General features: G+C 52.5%; 1 protein-coding gene across 1 annotated transcript in view; it reads left to right on the forward strand.

Annotated features, from left to right (window-relative positions):
• Window positions 1-578: 578 nt before the first annotated feature.
• The window catches only part of RNF212 (ring finger protein 212), a 37,202-nt gene continuing 22,072 nt past the window's right edge, over window positions 579-15,708 (forward strand). The window contains exons 1-4 of the mRNA XM_032593086.1: window positions 579-978; window positions 5,142-5,310; window positions 5,689-5,773; window positions 14,838-14,912. Of these exons, the coding sequence (XP_032448977.1) occupies window positions 579-978; window positions 5,142-5,310; window positions 5,689-5,773; window positions 14,838-14,912 (729 nt within the window). The remainder of the gene's footprint in view (window positions 979-5,141; window positions 5,311-5,688; window positions 5,774-14,837; window positions 14,913-15,708) is intronic.

The raw sequence follows: 15,708 nt of genomic DNA on the forward strand, positions 1-15,708 counted from the left end.
CCCCTTCCCCCAGCTCCACCATCTATGCTCTTTCAAAAGCAATAACCTGCCCCAGGAGGGCAGCAGCGGCCGCGACGCCAACCCCACCAAATGGTCCCAACCTGGGCCCCGGCCGCAGTCACACCCCGTCCTGGTTCACTCGGCCCGCCTGTGGCCCCGCACCTCCGTCTGCCCAGGACCCCTGGTCCCTCTGCTCAGCCCGCTGTCCCTAACCCGCCCACCCTCCGCCCCCGGCCCCCTCCCCGCACCAGGCAGGGTGCCGCGTGCGCACACGGTCTCCCAGCCATCACTGCCGTTCCCGCCGGTCCCACTCCCCTCCCCGCCTTGGCCTCCCCTGCCCGCGCTCTGCGCCTGCGCCTTCCAGGCACGCCCATGTGGGCGCCAACCGGGGACACCGGCACCGTCTCCGGGCCTGGACTAGGACACACGGCTCCACAGAAGACTTGGCAAGGAGTGCAGTGATGGGATGAGGGAGGCCAGGCCCCGGTGTGCACGTTCCTCCTCTCCACGTCCAGCCAAGACAGCCTGCGAGGAGAAGAATCTATCTAACCCCACCTCCCTCCCTTCCCCGGGTTGGTATGTTCCAGCACGGGTTTTGGCGGGAGCCACACCGCTCTCTGGTGCGCAGGCGCCGGGTTACAAGTTCGCGTTTGCGCAGGTGCAGAGTCGCCACCCTCTGCCCGCGGCGGGAGGCGGCGTGTGGGCCTCTTGCGGGCCCCGGGCTTCTGCGCGGCGGCGGCGCGGACGCCGGGTTCGACATGGCCAGCTGGGTGTTCTGTAATCGCTGCTTCCAGCCGCCGCACCGGACGTCGTGCTTCAGCCTGACCAACTGCGGCCACGTGTACTGCGACGTCTGCCTGGACAAAGGTGAGGCGGGCTGGCCCTGGGGTCGGGCAGTACCCGGGCGGCAGGGCGGGGCCGAGGGCGCCGGGTTCCTTCCCGAACCTCGGGTGCAGAGGCAGCAGGACGTCCTGCTGGGTGGGCGGCCGGAGGGATGGTGGAAAACGTGCTGGCCGAGATCGCAGGTGTCAGCCCCGGGAGTATGGCTCTCCCTGCCCTTTCGGAAGGCGGGTTAAACTAGGCCCTGTGTCCAGGATGCCTTTAAACACCAGCGCAGGGGCCCAGAAGGCGCGTGCTCACCTGGCATCAAGCGAGGGTGGAGCCAGAGCCTGCGGGGCAGGGGGCGGGAAGGTGAGAGACAGCCCGGAAGCTTGGGCGCTCGCTGGAGGAGCTGAGGGTGCTGGTGAAGTCGGCTGAAGCATGCCGCAGGGGATCCCCCCTGTTCTCCGGGCAGTAGGAAACCACTGGTTTTAAGCAGGGTGGTGATGTGATCAGAGGTATCTTTCTTTCCATGAGATTTTTTTAAGTTTATCTATTTTGAGATAGAAAGCAAGCGGGGCAGGGGCAGAGGGGACAGGGAGAGAGGGAGAGAGAGAATCCCAAGCAGGCTCCGTGCTGTCTGCACAGAGCCAAGAGATCGTGACCTGAGCCGACTTCAAGGGTCTGACGCTCAACCGACTGAACCACCCAGGTATCTCTTTCTATGAAAATTTTAGGTTGAAGACAAAGAGTGGCGCCTGGGTGGTTCAGTCGGTTAAGCGTCCGACTTTGGCTCAGGTCATGATCTCGCAGTCTGTGGGTTCGAGCCTTGCGTCGGGCTCTGTGCTGACAGCTCGGAGCCTGGAGCCCACTTCGGATTCAGTGTCTCCCTCGTTCTCTGCCCCTCCCCCACTCACTCTGTCTCTCTCTCAAAAATAAATTTAAAAATTTTAAAAATTAAAAAATGAATAAACATTAAAAAAAAGAGAAGAAATCACAAAGGAAAAGATAGATTTGACCTAAAAGAAAAAAAAAATGTGAAACCTCTGTATGCCCTACATGTCAAAAAATACACAAAGTTAAAAGGCAAATTGCACACTCATGAAAATAACTATCTTATTAATGACCAAGTTAATTGTCTCCCTATGTAAAGAGCTCAGTATAAATGATTAAGAAAAATATCGTCCCAATAAAAAAGTTAGCCAGTAATATAAACTGATAATTCACAGGAGAGAAAGACAAATAGGGGCGCCTGGGTGGCTCAGTCGGTTGACCGTCCGACTTCGGCTCAGGTCATGATCTCCCGGTTTGTGGGTTCAAGCCCCGCGTCAGGCTCTGTGCTGACAGCTCAGAGCCTGGAGCCCGCTTCCGATTCTGCGTCTCCCTCGTTCTCTGTTCCTCCTCCACTCGCGTGGTTTCTCTCTGTCTCTCAAAAATAAATAAACATTAAAAATATTTAAATTGAAGTACAAAGAAAAAGTCACGAATGCAAAGCACAAGAATTTTTACGGGGTGAATTTACCTGTGAAACCAGCTCCCAGATTGAGAGAACATCACCACCCTCTCAGAAGCCACATCAGAGAGAACCACTAACCCGATGTCTATCTTGTGGACCGCCTTGGGTGTATATCTGCAGTGGGGTTGCTGAGTCTCACGTGTGTGTTTGAAAAGTCTCTGGCAGCTGGGTGAAAAGGTAGTTTGGCGGGAGACAGGAACTGGGCAAGAGGCTGTGCGGTTGAGCGATGATGGGGCCGTGGGCACAGAGAGATGTAGCACAGTGGAGTCTGGGGAGTGGCCTGGCCTCTGACTGGAGGATTGGGGGTTGGGTTAGCAGCACCGAGCACAGAGAGAAAACAGCAGCTCCCAGAGTGAGGTTCGGGGGCTCACGTTGGACGCTGAGATTCCGGTGAGAGCCATCCGAGGCGGGGAGACTGGGAGAGATTGAGTATTTGGGGCTCGGGGTCAGGACAGCCAGGAACACGTCGGGGAATTAGCATGTATATAGTCATCGAAGATACTGGAGTGAGGAGAGTGAGAGTGTGGAGGGCAGAGGGAACCAGGGCATGGTATCACCTGGGAGGAGCATTTCTTGAAGAAGATGGGTGAAGGTAGGAGGAGGCTGTGGAAGAAAAGGAAGCAGAGTATTTGGGACCTGGCGCCCCAGGGCAGAGTGGAACCTCCCCCTGGATTTAGTGGCGTGGGTGAACTTGGGTGAAAACAGTGGAGACCAGTGCATGCTCTCAGCCTTGGGGGACTGGTTCGGGGCCTCGGGCAGGGCGATTCCCAGCGGACCTCTAGCTCTTGAAGCCTAAGGCCAAAGCACATTCCAGTAGCCCTCGGTCATTCCTCCAAAAAGCCACAGGTGCCGGGACGTAGAACAAAACAAAAAAGACAGCAGAAAGGCTTGAGGGCTCTGGGTGGAGCACTGACCATAGCTTCCCAGCTGTTCGGTGACCGTTACTCAGAGATAAGCCCTCCTTAAGCTTTGGTGTATATCCTCCCAGACTCTTTCCTATGGATACGGGTTTTTAACACAAAAATGGGAGGTGCCTGAGTGGTTCAGCGGGTTAAGCGTCAGACTTCGGCTTAGGTCATGATCTCTCGGCTTGCGAATTTGAGCCCCACATCGGGCTCTCTGCTGTCATCCTGGAGCCCGCTGCAGATTCTCTTCTCTGTCCCCCCACCTCTCAAAAATAAATATTAAAAAAAATTTAATGGTATTGCGTGTATACCGTTTAGTTACCTGCATTTATGAACAGGACATGGATATTTTTTCATGTTCAACTAGGTCTGTATCATCCTTTTAAGGTTGCTTAGTATATCTTTTAGTTGCCATACCAAGAGCTATTTAACTGATTCCCTGGTAAAAGACGTGTGTTTTTTCTTTCTTTTTTTTTTTTTTTAATTTTTTTTTTTAACGTTTATTTATTTTTGAGACAGAGAGAGACAAAGCATGAACGGGGGAGGGGCAGAGAGAGAGGGAGACACAGAATTGGAAGCAGGCTCCAGGCTCTGAGCCATCAGCCCAGAGCCCGACGCGGGGCTCCAACTCACGGACCGCGAGATCGTGACCTGGCTGAAGTCGGACCCTCAACCGACTGAGCCACCCAGGCACCCCGACGTGTGTTTTTTCTAATGTTTTGCTGGTAAACAGCACTTGTTCACTTGTGTGGTTTTCTCCTTTGTGTGTGTGTAAGCGTGGAAGTGCCTCACTGGGCCGTGCCCGTCACAGCCGACACCTAGGACCAACCCGCCCAGAAGGTGTGGCTGCGCCACGTCCCCAGCACCGATGGCCTGGATTTTCTTTTCATACATTACTGGTGGTCTGTGCTTTGGCCAGCGGCCCTCACACCTTTTGCTGGAGTGCTTAATGGGTTAGTGAGCTCTGTTTGCATATTAAGTATGAATGTCAGTTTTCCTGTCCATTAGCTGCAGACAAGTTCCTCTCTGTGTCCGGTCTGTTACTGCCCCCGCCCTCAACACAACTCGCAGAGCTTTCGGAGTCAGTTCTGTTAATCTTTGACTCCACGGCTTCAGGCTGCAGCGATGCTCAAGGGGAAGTTTTGTGCTCCGGAATCCGCAGTAGAGACGTGGGGGGGGGGGAGGGGGGGCGGGAACGTACCGCCAGGCGTGGATGTTTTCAGGAGAGGGGGACTTGAACGTGTTTGTAGGGATAGAGGAAGGGGGTAGCTCTGGAGGCCACCGGAAGGGAGCCCGCTCTTTCTGTACCAGGACCGTCGTCCCACGTGCTGGGGGTGGGACGGGACAGAGGAAGAAGGCAGAGTGAGCTGGGTTGTTCTGTGGTGGGTAACTGGAGGGGAGGCAGGGGAGTGAGGGAGGTCAGCACGCGGTCTGGGGCTGGTCCGAACACCCCCCCACAGGGAGTTGGGGGGACACTCAAGAAGAATGGATGGGCGCCGGCAGTGTTGCAGGTTCATCCAGGTTGGAACCCACGTCTCTGAATCCACTTCCCAGTTAAGTGATTTTTTGCCCGGTTCTTAGCTACGCTGGACCAGAAGCGGGGGAGAAAGAGAGGCCGGGTTTGGGCTGCGTGTGCTGCTTGGAAGGGTGAGGAGCGCGGTACTGACTGGCCGGCTCCGGGCTCCAGGCTGCTCTGGGAAAGTGAGACTCTGACATGTGGGGTCGGGGCCGAGCCCGGGACGAGGGGCCCTGCTGCCGCCAGTGACGCGGGTACAGGCGCAGGAAGGAGTCTGAGTTTGCCCACGACAGCGGCCGCTCCGGGGGCCCAGGGCGTAGTCACGGGAGAAGGGGCCCCTGTGGGGGCAGGCCAGAAAGTGCTGGACTTAGTGCGGGCTTCCCAGTGAGGACGAGCGTGGCGGAAACCAGCATGCTGCGGCAGGTGCGGGTCACTGGGGCCCCCGGACAGGAGCAGGTGAGTCAGCCGACGCCAGCAGGTGGGAGGTACGAGGCCTCCGTCCAGGCGCCGCCGTGCAGGTGGCAGGAGCTCGGCAAACGCAGAGTCCTTTCCCGGTGAGCGGTCCCTGGTGTCGCAGAGGTGAGGCTGCGGGAGCAGAGCAAAACTCGGACTTCATGTGTTGGGTGGGGTGCAAGGAGCTACTTTCATTTTGAGTACTGACCATTGTTAATTAAGATATCGCTGCAAAACCTAACTGTAAGAGAGTTCTGAGACACATTTAGTTTCAGTATTGTTGACCTTCACAGTCACTAATTTGGGGCAGTTCTACAAGACAGGAAGAGGTGGATCGTTCGCGGCATAAACGGTGTCCCAACTCTGGCCACGTGCAGTGTCATGATGGAGTGTGGAAGTGTGGATGCTACGTTGTGAAGAAAACTGTAATTTGAATCTGCATCTCCACGCGTTCAGAAGCAATACTCACTATGATATAGTAAAGTTTGCTTTTCTTTTACAGGTAGAAAGGGCGAGTGCTTGATTTGTAAAGTGCCTTGTCGCACACTTTTACTTTCAGAACACGTAAGTTCAAATATGTATTATCTGAATGTTGATCAGTATTTTTTTTTTTTAGAGTATTGTGCTATTATTTTTTTTTTAACGTTTATTTACTTTTGAGACAGAGACAGAGCATGAACGGGGGAGGGTCAGAGAGAGGGAGGCACAGAATCTGAAACAGGCTCCAGGCTCTGAGCTGTCAGCACAGAGCCCGATGCGGGGCTCGAACTCACAGACCACGAGATCATGACCTGAGCTGAAGTTGGCCGCTTAACCGACGGAGCCACCCAGGCGCCCCGATCAGTATTTTTTTTTTTAATATTGAGATTCAATATTTAGTCATTTGGGGTGTCTGAAAAATTTTTTCATTTTGCTAGGTTAATTAGAAGATCTTCCAGGATTTCTGAGTAAGGTACAATCAGGGTTTGGTTTTGAATGCCTCGGATAACCTTCTTTTGTAGACTGGCCCTGTTTGTAGCTTGCCGTGCTGTGTTCTGGAAGGTGAAGATGAGGTGAATAGGGTCTCCGGTACAGTACAGACCCCTGAAGAAGGCGACAGAGTCTGGCTTTCCCTGGGGCTCATACCTAATGAAGAGGGTTGGCGGAACGTCAGTTCAGAGTTGATGACTGTCACCGTAGGCTTGAAACAATGACTTTTGTTTTCTCTTGAAAATACATCAGTTTAACTTGTTTGGTTTGAATTTAGTTGTAAATAATTATTTTCTTTATACTTAGGTTCTAAGATATGTGTGTGATCGGATGTTTTAATCTATAACAAAATTGGTTTTTTTCTGATTATAAATATAATACGATGTCACAAAAAACTGAAATGATACAGTAAATCATAATGGAGAAGTACAAGTCCCCCAAATCCTGTTTCCCACAGATGTCAACAAGTGGGAACATAGTTCCTGCTGTGTGTTACTGGGATTTATCTTCTTACATAATGGTGTCTGCTCAGTTGACTTCACACTTCTGGCACGCCCACCCTCTCCAAAAACACTGCATACTGTTTCAGTATTTTCCTATTGGCAAAACTATTTCAGCAGTTTCCTAGTGGGGGGTTTTAGTTTTTCACTGTTGCAGTCTTACAGCCAACATTTTTTACCATGTCTCTGCATATCTGTAGGAATATTTCTGTAGCATAAATTCCTAGAAGTGGAAAAATAAGGTCAAAGATTTAAGTGTTTGGTAGAAAGTGCCTTATTTCCTTTAAGAAATGTTGCCTCAACGTGGTTTTGATCTGTGTTTCCCTGATGCCAAGTGATGTTGAACATCTTTTCATGTGTCTGTTGGCCATCTGGATGTCTTCTTTGGAGAAGTGTCTGTTCATGTCTTTGGCCCATTTCTTCAGTGGATTATTTGTTTTTCGGGTGTTGAGCTTGATAAGTTCTTTATAGATTTTGGATCCTAACCCTTTATCTGATATGTTGTTTGCAAATATCTTCTCCCATTCTGTCGGTTGCCTTTTAGTTTTGCTGATTGTTTCCTTCGCTGTGCAGGAGCTTTTTATCTTGATGAGGTCCCAGTAGTTCATTTTTGCTTCTGTTTCCCTTGCCTCCGGAGATGTGTTGAGTGAGAAGTTGCTGCAGCCGAGGTCAAAGAGGTTGTTGCCTGCTTTCTCCTCGAGGATTTTGATGGCCTCCTGTCTTACATTTAGGCCTCTCATCCATTTTGAGTTTCTTTTTGTGTCTGGTGTAAGAAAGTGGTCCAGGTTCATTGCTCTGCATGTCGCTGTCCAGTTCTACCAGCAGCATTTGCCGAAGACACTGTCTTTTTTTCCATTGGATAATTTTTTCTGCTCTGTCAAAGATAAGTTGGCCACACATTTGTGGGTCCAGTTCTGGTTTTTTTAATATCGGTCAGAGTGGCTAAAACTAACAACTCAGGCAACAACAGATGTTGGTGAAGATGTGGAGAAAGAGGATCTCTTTTGCGCTGCTGGTGGGAATGCAAACCGGTGCAGCCGCTCTGGAAAACAGTCTGGAGGTTCCTCAAAAATTTAAAAATAGAACTACCCTACGACCCAGCACTTGCACTACTAGGAATTTATCCAGAGGGTGCAGGAGTGCTGGTTCATAGGGGCACATGTACCCCAATGTTTATAGCAACCCTTTCAACAATAGCCAAATTTTGGAAAGAGCCCAAATGTCCCTCGACGGATGCATAGATAAAGAAGATGTGCCTGAAATCATTGTTGCACCATATGCTAACTAACTTGGATGTAAAATAAAAAAACAAGTAAAAAAGAAAAAATATTACATATAATGCATATATGTATATACACATATACGTATACATATACATATACATGTATACATATGTATATATACGTATATATATACAACAGAATACTACCTGGCAATGAGAAAGAATGAAATGAACTCTTGCCATTTGCAACAACGTGGATGGAACTAGAGAGTATTATGCTAAGTGGAGTAAGTCAGAGAAAGACACATCATACGTTTTCCTTCATATGTGGAATTTGAGTAACTTAACAGGGGACCATGGGGGAAGGGAAGGGAAAAAAATAGCTACAGACAGAGAGGGAAGCAAACTGTAACAGACTCTTAAATACAGAGAACAAACTGAGGGTTGATGAGGGGCGGAGGAGAGGGGAAAATGATGATGGGCATTGAGGAGGGCACCTGTTGGGTTGAGCACTATGTGTTGTATGGAAGCGATGAATCACAGGAATCCGCTCCTGAAGCCAAGAGCACACTGTATACACTGTATGTTAGCTAACGTGACAATAAGTTATTATCTTTTAAAAAAAAGGAAAAAAAGAGACAAAAGAGGCTTTCAAGGAACTTTGTAAAGGAGATAAGCATATAAACAAATGATTATTAAAATGAACAATTAAAAGTAAGAACACGAAGGGGCGCCTGGTGGCTCAGTCGGTTAAATGTCTGACTTCAGCTCGGGTCACCATCTGGCGGTCCTTCAGTTCGAGCCCCGCGACGGGTTCTGTGCCGGCAGCTCGACGCCCGGAGCCTGCTTCGGATTCTGTGTCTCCCTCTCTCTGCCCCTCCCCCGCTCATTCTATCTCTCTCAAAAATAAACAAACATTTAAAAAAATGTTTTTAAAGTAAAACATGGGGGGAGGGGGAAAGAAATGTATGGCTTTAGGCCCCAGCTGTGCTTCCAGGCTCTGCTGACTGGTGCAGCTGGTCGGGCCTGCGGCCGAGGGAGGGACGCCCCCGCCTTCCTCTGCTTTCTTGGTTTGCACGCTCAGTTTATGTGTGCTCTGTCTTGTTTTCTAACAAATGTATTTCAGGCTGTCCATTTCCTTCTGTTGACTGCTGTTCTGCATCACTTTGAGCATTGGTTTTATCATTTCTAAATAGTCTTACTTCTCTTAACTTCTTTTTCAACTCAAGAATTACTTGGGAGAATATTCCTTAATTTCTGAGAGATTAGGTCTTATTTCCTCTACCGTTTTTGTAGAAAACTTTTAATTTTATGCCTTTGTGATCAGAGAATATGGCCATGTGGTTTCTTTTTTTAATTGTCAAGATTTTCACTGTGTCTTCGTACGTGGCAGTTGTTAATGTTCTACAGATGCTTGAAGATGTACGTATTTGTTTATTCTCTGTGCACACGCGTGAGTGAAGTTGTTCGCGGCACCGGTGCTGCTCCTGGCCACTCTCTCCCGCACGCCCGCGTTGCATTCTGGGGCCGCTTCCAGCAGTCTCTCGGGGGCCCTCCTTTCTCCTCTGCCACCATGACGCCTAAGAGCCATTCTTCCTGCCCTCCCTCCTGCTTCCTGGAATCTTTTCTCCCCCCACAGCCAGAGGGGTCTGCGCACATGGGTCACGTGTCCCGGCCTTCTTGGAGTGAAACCCAAGTCCCCTCATGCCCGCGGCTCCCTGGGACCTGACCTCTGGTGGACACCTGGTCCCCTGGCCGGTGACTCCAACCTGCCACTGCTCCTGGGGCCAGGCTGCTTCCACCTCCTCCTTCCCCCACTGCCTTTAGGTCTCTGCCTATGGTTCTGTGTGACTGTGGTTTCTTTGACCTGTGGCAGGAAGGACACTTAGAATCATGGCACAGTGTGTGTGCATTTGGGTGCGCGTGAATCCATGTGTGTGCTCGTACGTGAACGACGTTTCACAGGACAACACGAACCCTTGTAAACGCAGTGCCCCTGGTGGTTTCTGCTCTGACTGGCTTTCTTTTGTCAGAGCCAGACACAGTGCATGGACCAGGCCAAGCTGATCTTCTGCGACCTGCTGTGTGAAAGCTGCCCACGCCTCTTACTCTGCCCGCACCTGCTCCTTTGGCTTCACACACAGGACACCACCTGCTTTGTATTTGTTGACTTGTTTGTCACCGGAAAGGGCCTTATCTGTCAGGTGGCAGGGAGACTGAAGCTGGGGAGCCCGCGGGGACCTGGGAGAGGCAGCCGGGCCCGCAGGACAGAGCCTGTGATGAACGCACAGCAGAAGGATATATGGGCCGGAAGGGGTTGCACTTGGGCTGGAATTGGCTGGTTCTCCAGTGGAGATGGGGAGGCCCCGAGCCCTGGAGAAGCCAGCGGCGTCTGGACTCCAAGTGTGAGGACGTGGGACCTGGGGCCATGAGTGTGCAGGGCACTCTTCCACATGCCCACTTAAGGCGCTGGGGAGAAGTGGGCAGAGTCGGGGGCTGGAGGTGGCTAGACCAGAGGCTCCCCTAGACAGCAGAGGCCTGGCTAAGGAAGATGCATGTGTGGCCCCAGGGCAGGAACCCCAGGACACCCACCCACAGGGTCTCCGTGATGGCTGTGCCCTCTTGCCTTCCCCTGACCTCTGAGGGGTGGATTCAGCCGTCCTGCCCCAGGCCCCAGGTCGGAGGCTGCTCGTGGTGAGGATGAGCCTGGTTCCTGGGCCGCAGCCCAAATCGGGACTTGGAGGACATGACTACGTGCCGGCAAGGACCTGGGTTTAGGGCATTTGGGGGTGTCCCACAGGGTTTCGGGGGATGACCTTCCTGTATGGCGGAAGAGAGAAGTGGACAGCAGCCACTGGAGGAGCACGCTGGCCTGGCTGGGGGCTGTCTCTGGCCCTGCTCTCCTTGCGGGGCCCCCAGCTAGACTCAGTCTCCCCGCCTGCCTCCCGTGAACAATGCCTCCCCAGGCCTGGCCCCCAAAGCAGTCTCTTGGACAGCCCCCCCCCCCCCACACACACACACACATTCTGCTAAGTGGATGCTGGTGACCCAGCAGAGGAGCGCTGCTGGTTTCCGAGCGGAAGGCTGTCCACTGAGCACAGGCCTCCACTAATGCGCAGGCAAGAGATAGGTGTCCCTCTTAAGTTAGCGCCTTCATGTAATTTTGGAACCAGCTTGTTAATTTCCACACAAAGCCCTGTTGGGTTTGCACTTCACTGATGACACAGGTAAACTGACATCCCTACAGTGGGGCCTCTAGGCCACAAGTGTGGCACGCCTCCATTTGTTTAGATGCTCTCCGGCTTCAGTGGCGGTTTTCTGTACAGAGGCTGGTGCCGCCGTTAGCGTCACCCTCGCGTATTGATGATTTGGGATAATTTCATCTCCTAAGTGCTTCTCGTTGGTGTGTAAAAATGGGTTGGTTTTGTTTATTAACCTTTATCTGGTGACCGTGCTAAATTCACTTGATAATGCTGTTGCCCGATGTGAAGATCCGTCTAGACTGTCTCTGTGCACAATCGTGTCATCTCCAAATGTTTAATTTCTGTGTCATTCCCCCCTTTCTTTCCTTGTGCCTTCTTACTGTGTAAGCAACAAGGGGACACAGTGGTGATGGCAGGCGTCCTTTGTCTCTTTCTGATTTCAGGGTCAAGCTTCCAGTGGGTCACCATGGAGTATTCATGTGAGCTCTGGGTTTCTTACTAAGGGGTTATCATTTTATTTTTCTTCTTTATTTTGGTGATGTGGTGAATTGCATTTATTTTTAGAATTTTAAACTCACAGTAGAATTTCAAATACTGCAACTTGGTTGTGATGCGGTATAGCTTGTATGTGTAGATGAATTTGGGTTTTGTGCACCTGCGTTCATGTGAGAACTGACCTGTGATTTTCCTTTCTTACATGCCCTTTTCAAGTTTTGGTGAATCAGGGTTTTGCTGGCTTCATAAAAGGAGTTGGATAGTCTTTCATTTCCTCTTTTCTGGAAGATTTTTTTTCAAGATTGGGGTTATTCAGAGAATGGTAAAATTCATGTGTGACACTCTCTGATCCTAGAAGGCTGAGGAGGTTTTTAACTAGGGTTTAATTTTTTTTTTTTTTTAGTGCTTGTTTATTTTTTAGAGACAGAGCACGTGCGGGGAAGGGGTAGAGAGAGACAGAGGGAGACAGAGAATCCAAAGCAGGCTTCTCGCTGACAGCAGTAAGCCCTACGTGGGGCTCAAACTCATGAACCATGAGATCATGACCTGAGCCAAAGTTGGACACTCAGCTAACTGAGCTACCCAGGTGCCCCACTAGGGTTTAATTTTTTAATTAGACATGGAACTTTTCAGAGTTCCTCATTCTTGGGTCAGCTTAAGTAAGTCTTCTTCTAGGAATTTGTGCACTTCCTCTGAATTTTGAAATTTCTCATCATCCACATGTCTGTAGCCATCTGTATTTTCAGCGTCTGTGAGATCTGTAGTGATGTCCTTTTTTGTTGCCTTGTCTCTTTTTTTTCTTCAACAGTCTTACCTGGTTTTATTGTTAGTAAGTTAGTGTTCTCAGGTGTTTTGACTCTGTTTGTCGTCACTTTGCATTTCTCAACTTTTAAAGTTTTCTTTATCGTTTCCTTTTTCTTTTCTCTTTGGATTAAATTTGTTCTTTAAGATAATTGCTTACAGGAACCTCTAGCCTCTCCCTTCTGATATCTACATTGCAGGGTTGTGGCACCCTTCCGTTCATCCTTGCCTGCGTTTCTGCAATTGGCTGTGTTAACGTTTTTGTTATCTTTCACTTCAGAATACTTTGAAATTTTTTCTGATTACTCCTGTGAGCTGTGTGTTTTCTGAAACTGTATTGATTAGTTTAGAAATATTTGGGGATTTTTAGTTGTTATTTTTACTTTTATTCAAGTTTAATACAGAAGAATGCACACGTATGGGTATGTGGCTGTGGGAATTGTTTGTGACCTGAGCGTCAGACCAAGACAGCATTTGTTTCCATGACCCCAGAGACTACGGTATGCCCTTGACCTTCTGCAGTCTAACGTGAAGTAGGCTTCCTGCCAATGCAAGGGTCTCAGACACTTCTGTCACCTTTGTCCCACCTTCCCCTCATGCTGTCGGTGTGTGGTTCAGTTCTGTCTGCACAGAGCCCCATGGGATGACGGGTGTGCGGTCACCATTCTGATCTTGGGTCACCCCACAGTCCCCTTCCCTCGTGCTCCTCACTTGTTCCTGAACCCACTTGTTCCCACCGAGGACCCCTTTCCTACCTGAAGGCCGTGGCTTCTATTGGTGACAAATTCTCTGTTTTTTGTTTGTCTGAAAAGGACCTCTGTTTTTGTCTCCATTTGGAAGCATATTTTCACTGGGCTTAGAATTCTTTAATGGAAATTCATGTTTTTTGGCGCTTTGACCGTACTCCTCCATTTTTGTCTTTTTCCGCACCCGGCTCTCCTGCGTGTGATGCGGTTGTCTGCGTAGTTGTCCTGCCTGTCTTTGCAGAGTTTCCACAGCCCGTGCCGTGAGGTCGTTCCTTAGCCTGGAGAGCCCTCGGCTGCTCTGTCTCCACACCCTCCCCTGCCCCTCGGGGCCTCTGTCACGTGTAGAATGATTGACTCCCGTCACAGAAGGTAGTAGGCCCTGACAGATGAGTGACAGCCTTTCCAGGTGCTTTCACTTCTGGCCCACGGAGCCCTTCATCTTGTTCTGGGCCGTCTCTGTATGTGTCTTTACATAACAGGCGTGGTCCCCACCTGCCGAGCACCAGGCCCGGCCACGCTCTGTTGGGGGCGCCGCTCCCCTTTTGTTTGCCCGCGCTCCACGTGACCTTCGGGAGGGCACCGTTTCTGCTTACCTCGCTCGGGGGACGGAAGCTCGGACACGTTGGGCCGTGTGCCAGGGCGGCGGGTCCAGCTGGTGCAGAGCAGGGTTCGCACGTACCTGAAGGCCCCGGCCCCGCCCCGTGGGCCGTGCTGCCCCGCCTTGCGGTGGTCCGTCCAGGCAGCACTGTGCGGGGCCCCCCCGCTGTCGCCCTGACGCCCAGGAGTGGATCCCGGGGCTGCTTCACCACACCGGCCCCCTGACCTTCCAGAGCCAGACCTGCTCCCACCCCGCTGCTGGCTCCCCCAGAAGGCCCTGGCCCTTTGGGGAGCATTTCCCCGTTTCTGCTGCTCATCTGAGTTCAGCTTCACTGTCGTCTCGCTGGGGCTCGGGGGCACATCCCGAAGCTCGTGACTTGCCCACAGCCCAGACCAAAGACCAGACGGGGAGGACGCACGAGGCCCCTCCTGCACCTCTTCGCTCTGGTGCGTGTGTGTCCTTATCCGGGTGCCCCTGCACGCTTCGTGCTGTCCTGTCCGTTTAGCGGCGGCCGCTCTCTGACTCCTGTCGCAGGACGGCCGTTGCTGACGTGGGGGGGTGGGGGGTGGGGGACAGGGCACGTCTGCACTAGCGTCGTAAGTCGGCAGAGACGGTTTCTTCAGCCTTCGCTCTCCTGAGTCTCTCGAGCTTGCTTTCTCGGTAACTCAGCACGTACTTGTGCCGACTTGGCCGCGATCGTCGGCTTTCCCTTCCCCCGAGCTCCACGCGTTTCCTCTGCTTGGCTTTCACTCCCGCCTCCTTCAACCTTTGGGGGAACCCGTCCAAGTAGGGGTGTCTCACGCCTCACAGAGGAGGACGCGCGGCCCGGGGGCTCAGCCGGCCGCTGGCCGCTCTGCCCCGGTGGGTGCCCGGAGCCCCTTAGCGCTGGAGGCGTGGCGCTGCCCCTCGTCTGCCACAGCCACCGGCAGCTGGGACGTGGGTGTCCCTCCCGGGGCCCCTGGAGATGGCTTGTGAGGTGTCGATCGATTGTGTCACGTGTGGCTGACTCCAGACACGGAGGTGCGGTTTTCTCACCAGTGCCGCACGCCCGTGTTAGAGGCGGTAACGGGGACCCTGCTTTCCTTCTCTTTCAGACGGACGCGGATATCCGGGCACTGTTCGTGGGTATAGATGACCTGTGTAGGAAGTACTCAAAGGAGACCTTCCAGGTGAGTCCTGCACGGGGTACTTCTTGCTCAGCATAACCCCCGGCAGGCTGCGGCTGCCTCCTTTTTGAGGGTCACAGCGCACTCGGCCACGCTGTGCTGTCCTCCCCCCGCCCCCCCCCCCACCCCCCCACCACGTGTGCCTCACATCTCCCTCCAGGGTTGTGAACCCCTGCTCACCCCACGTCCCACCCCAGAGGTCTGACTTCCCAGACATCACTGGACCATGTGCGGGCCACCATTCTGTCCGGGAAGCTGCCTGAGAAGGGAGCCCCCCGGCCCCCAGCCATCCTGCTTCTCCCCCTTCTGTCAGTGTGTAGCCCCTGCTGTGGGCCACCTCCCACCTACCCTCTGGGGAAAGGGGCCAAGTGGGACAGCAGCCAGGAGCCGCCTCTAGCCAAGACCTTTCCCGTGGGGCAGCGGGCCAAGGGAGAGCGATCCCACCCTGACCTTCTGGGCCCGTTGCACATCTGGAGGCTGTGGTCCAGCAGCCCCACCGAGACCTCCTCTTCTCTGCAAGGCCCTTTCTAGCTATGACACGGCCTGAAGCCACCACGGTATCATGGCCGTCCCATCTACATTTAGCGCTGAAGGCCCGGGTGGCGCCCCAGGACACAACAGCGGCACAAGGCAGGGGCCAAGCGGGGGCCCGGATGTCTCCATCGCCATGTCCACAGTGGGAGCTTTCATGGGCCAGGTCCCCTGAGGCCCGGAAACTGTCCACGTTCTCAAGCTTGGCGACCCTTCCACCCATGACGTTCAGAACCACTGGCAGTCCTGTGCCCTGACGTGGTGTTCC

Source organism: Lynx canadensis, chromosome B1 (genome assembly GCF_007474595.2).
Source record: "Lynx canadensis isolate LIC74 chromosome B1, mLynCan4.pri.v2, whole genome shotgun sequence".
Classification (NCBI taxonomy): Eukaryota; Metazoa; Chordata; class Mammalia; order Carnivora; family Felidae; genus Lynx; species Lynx canadensis.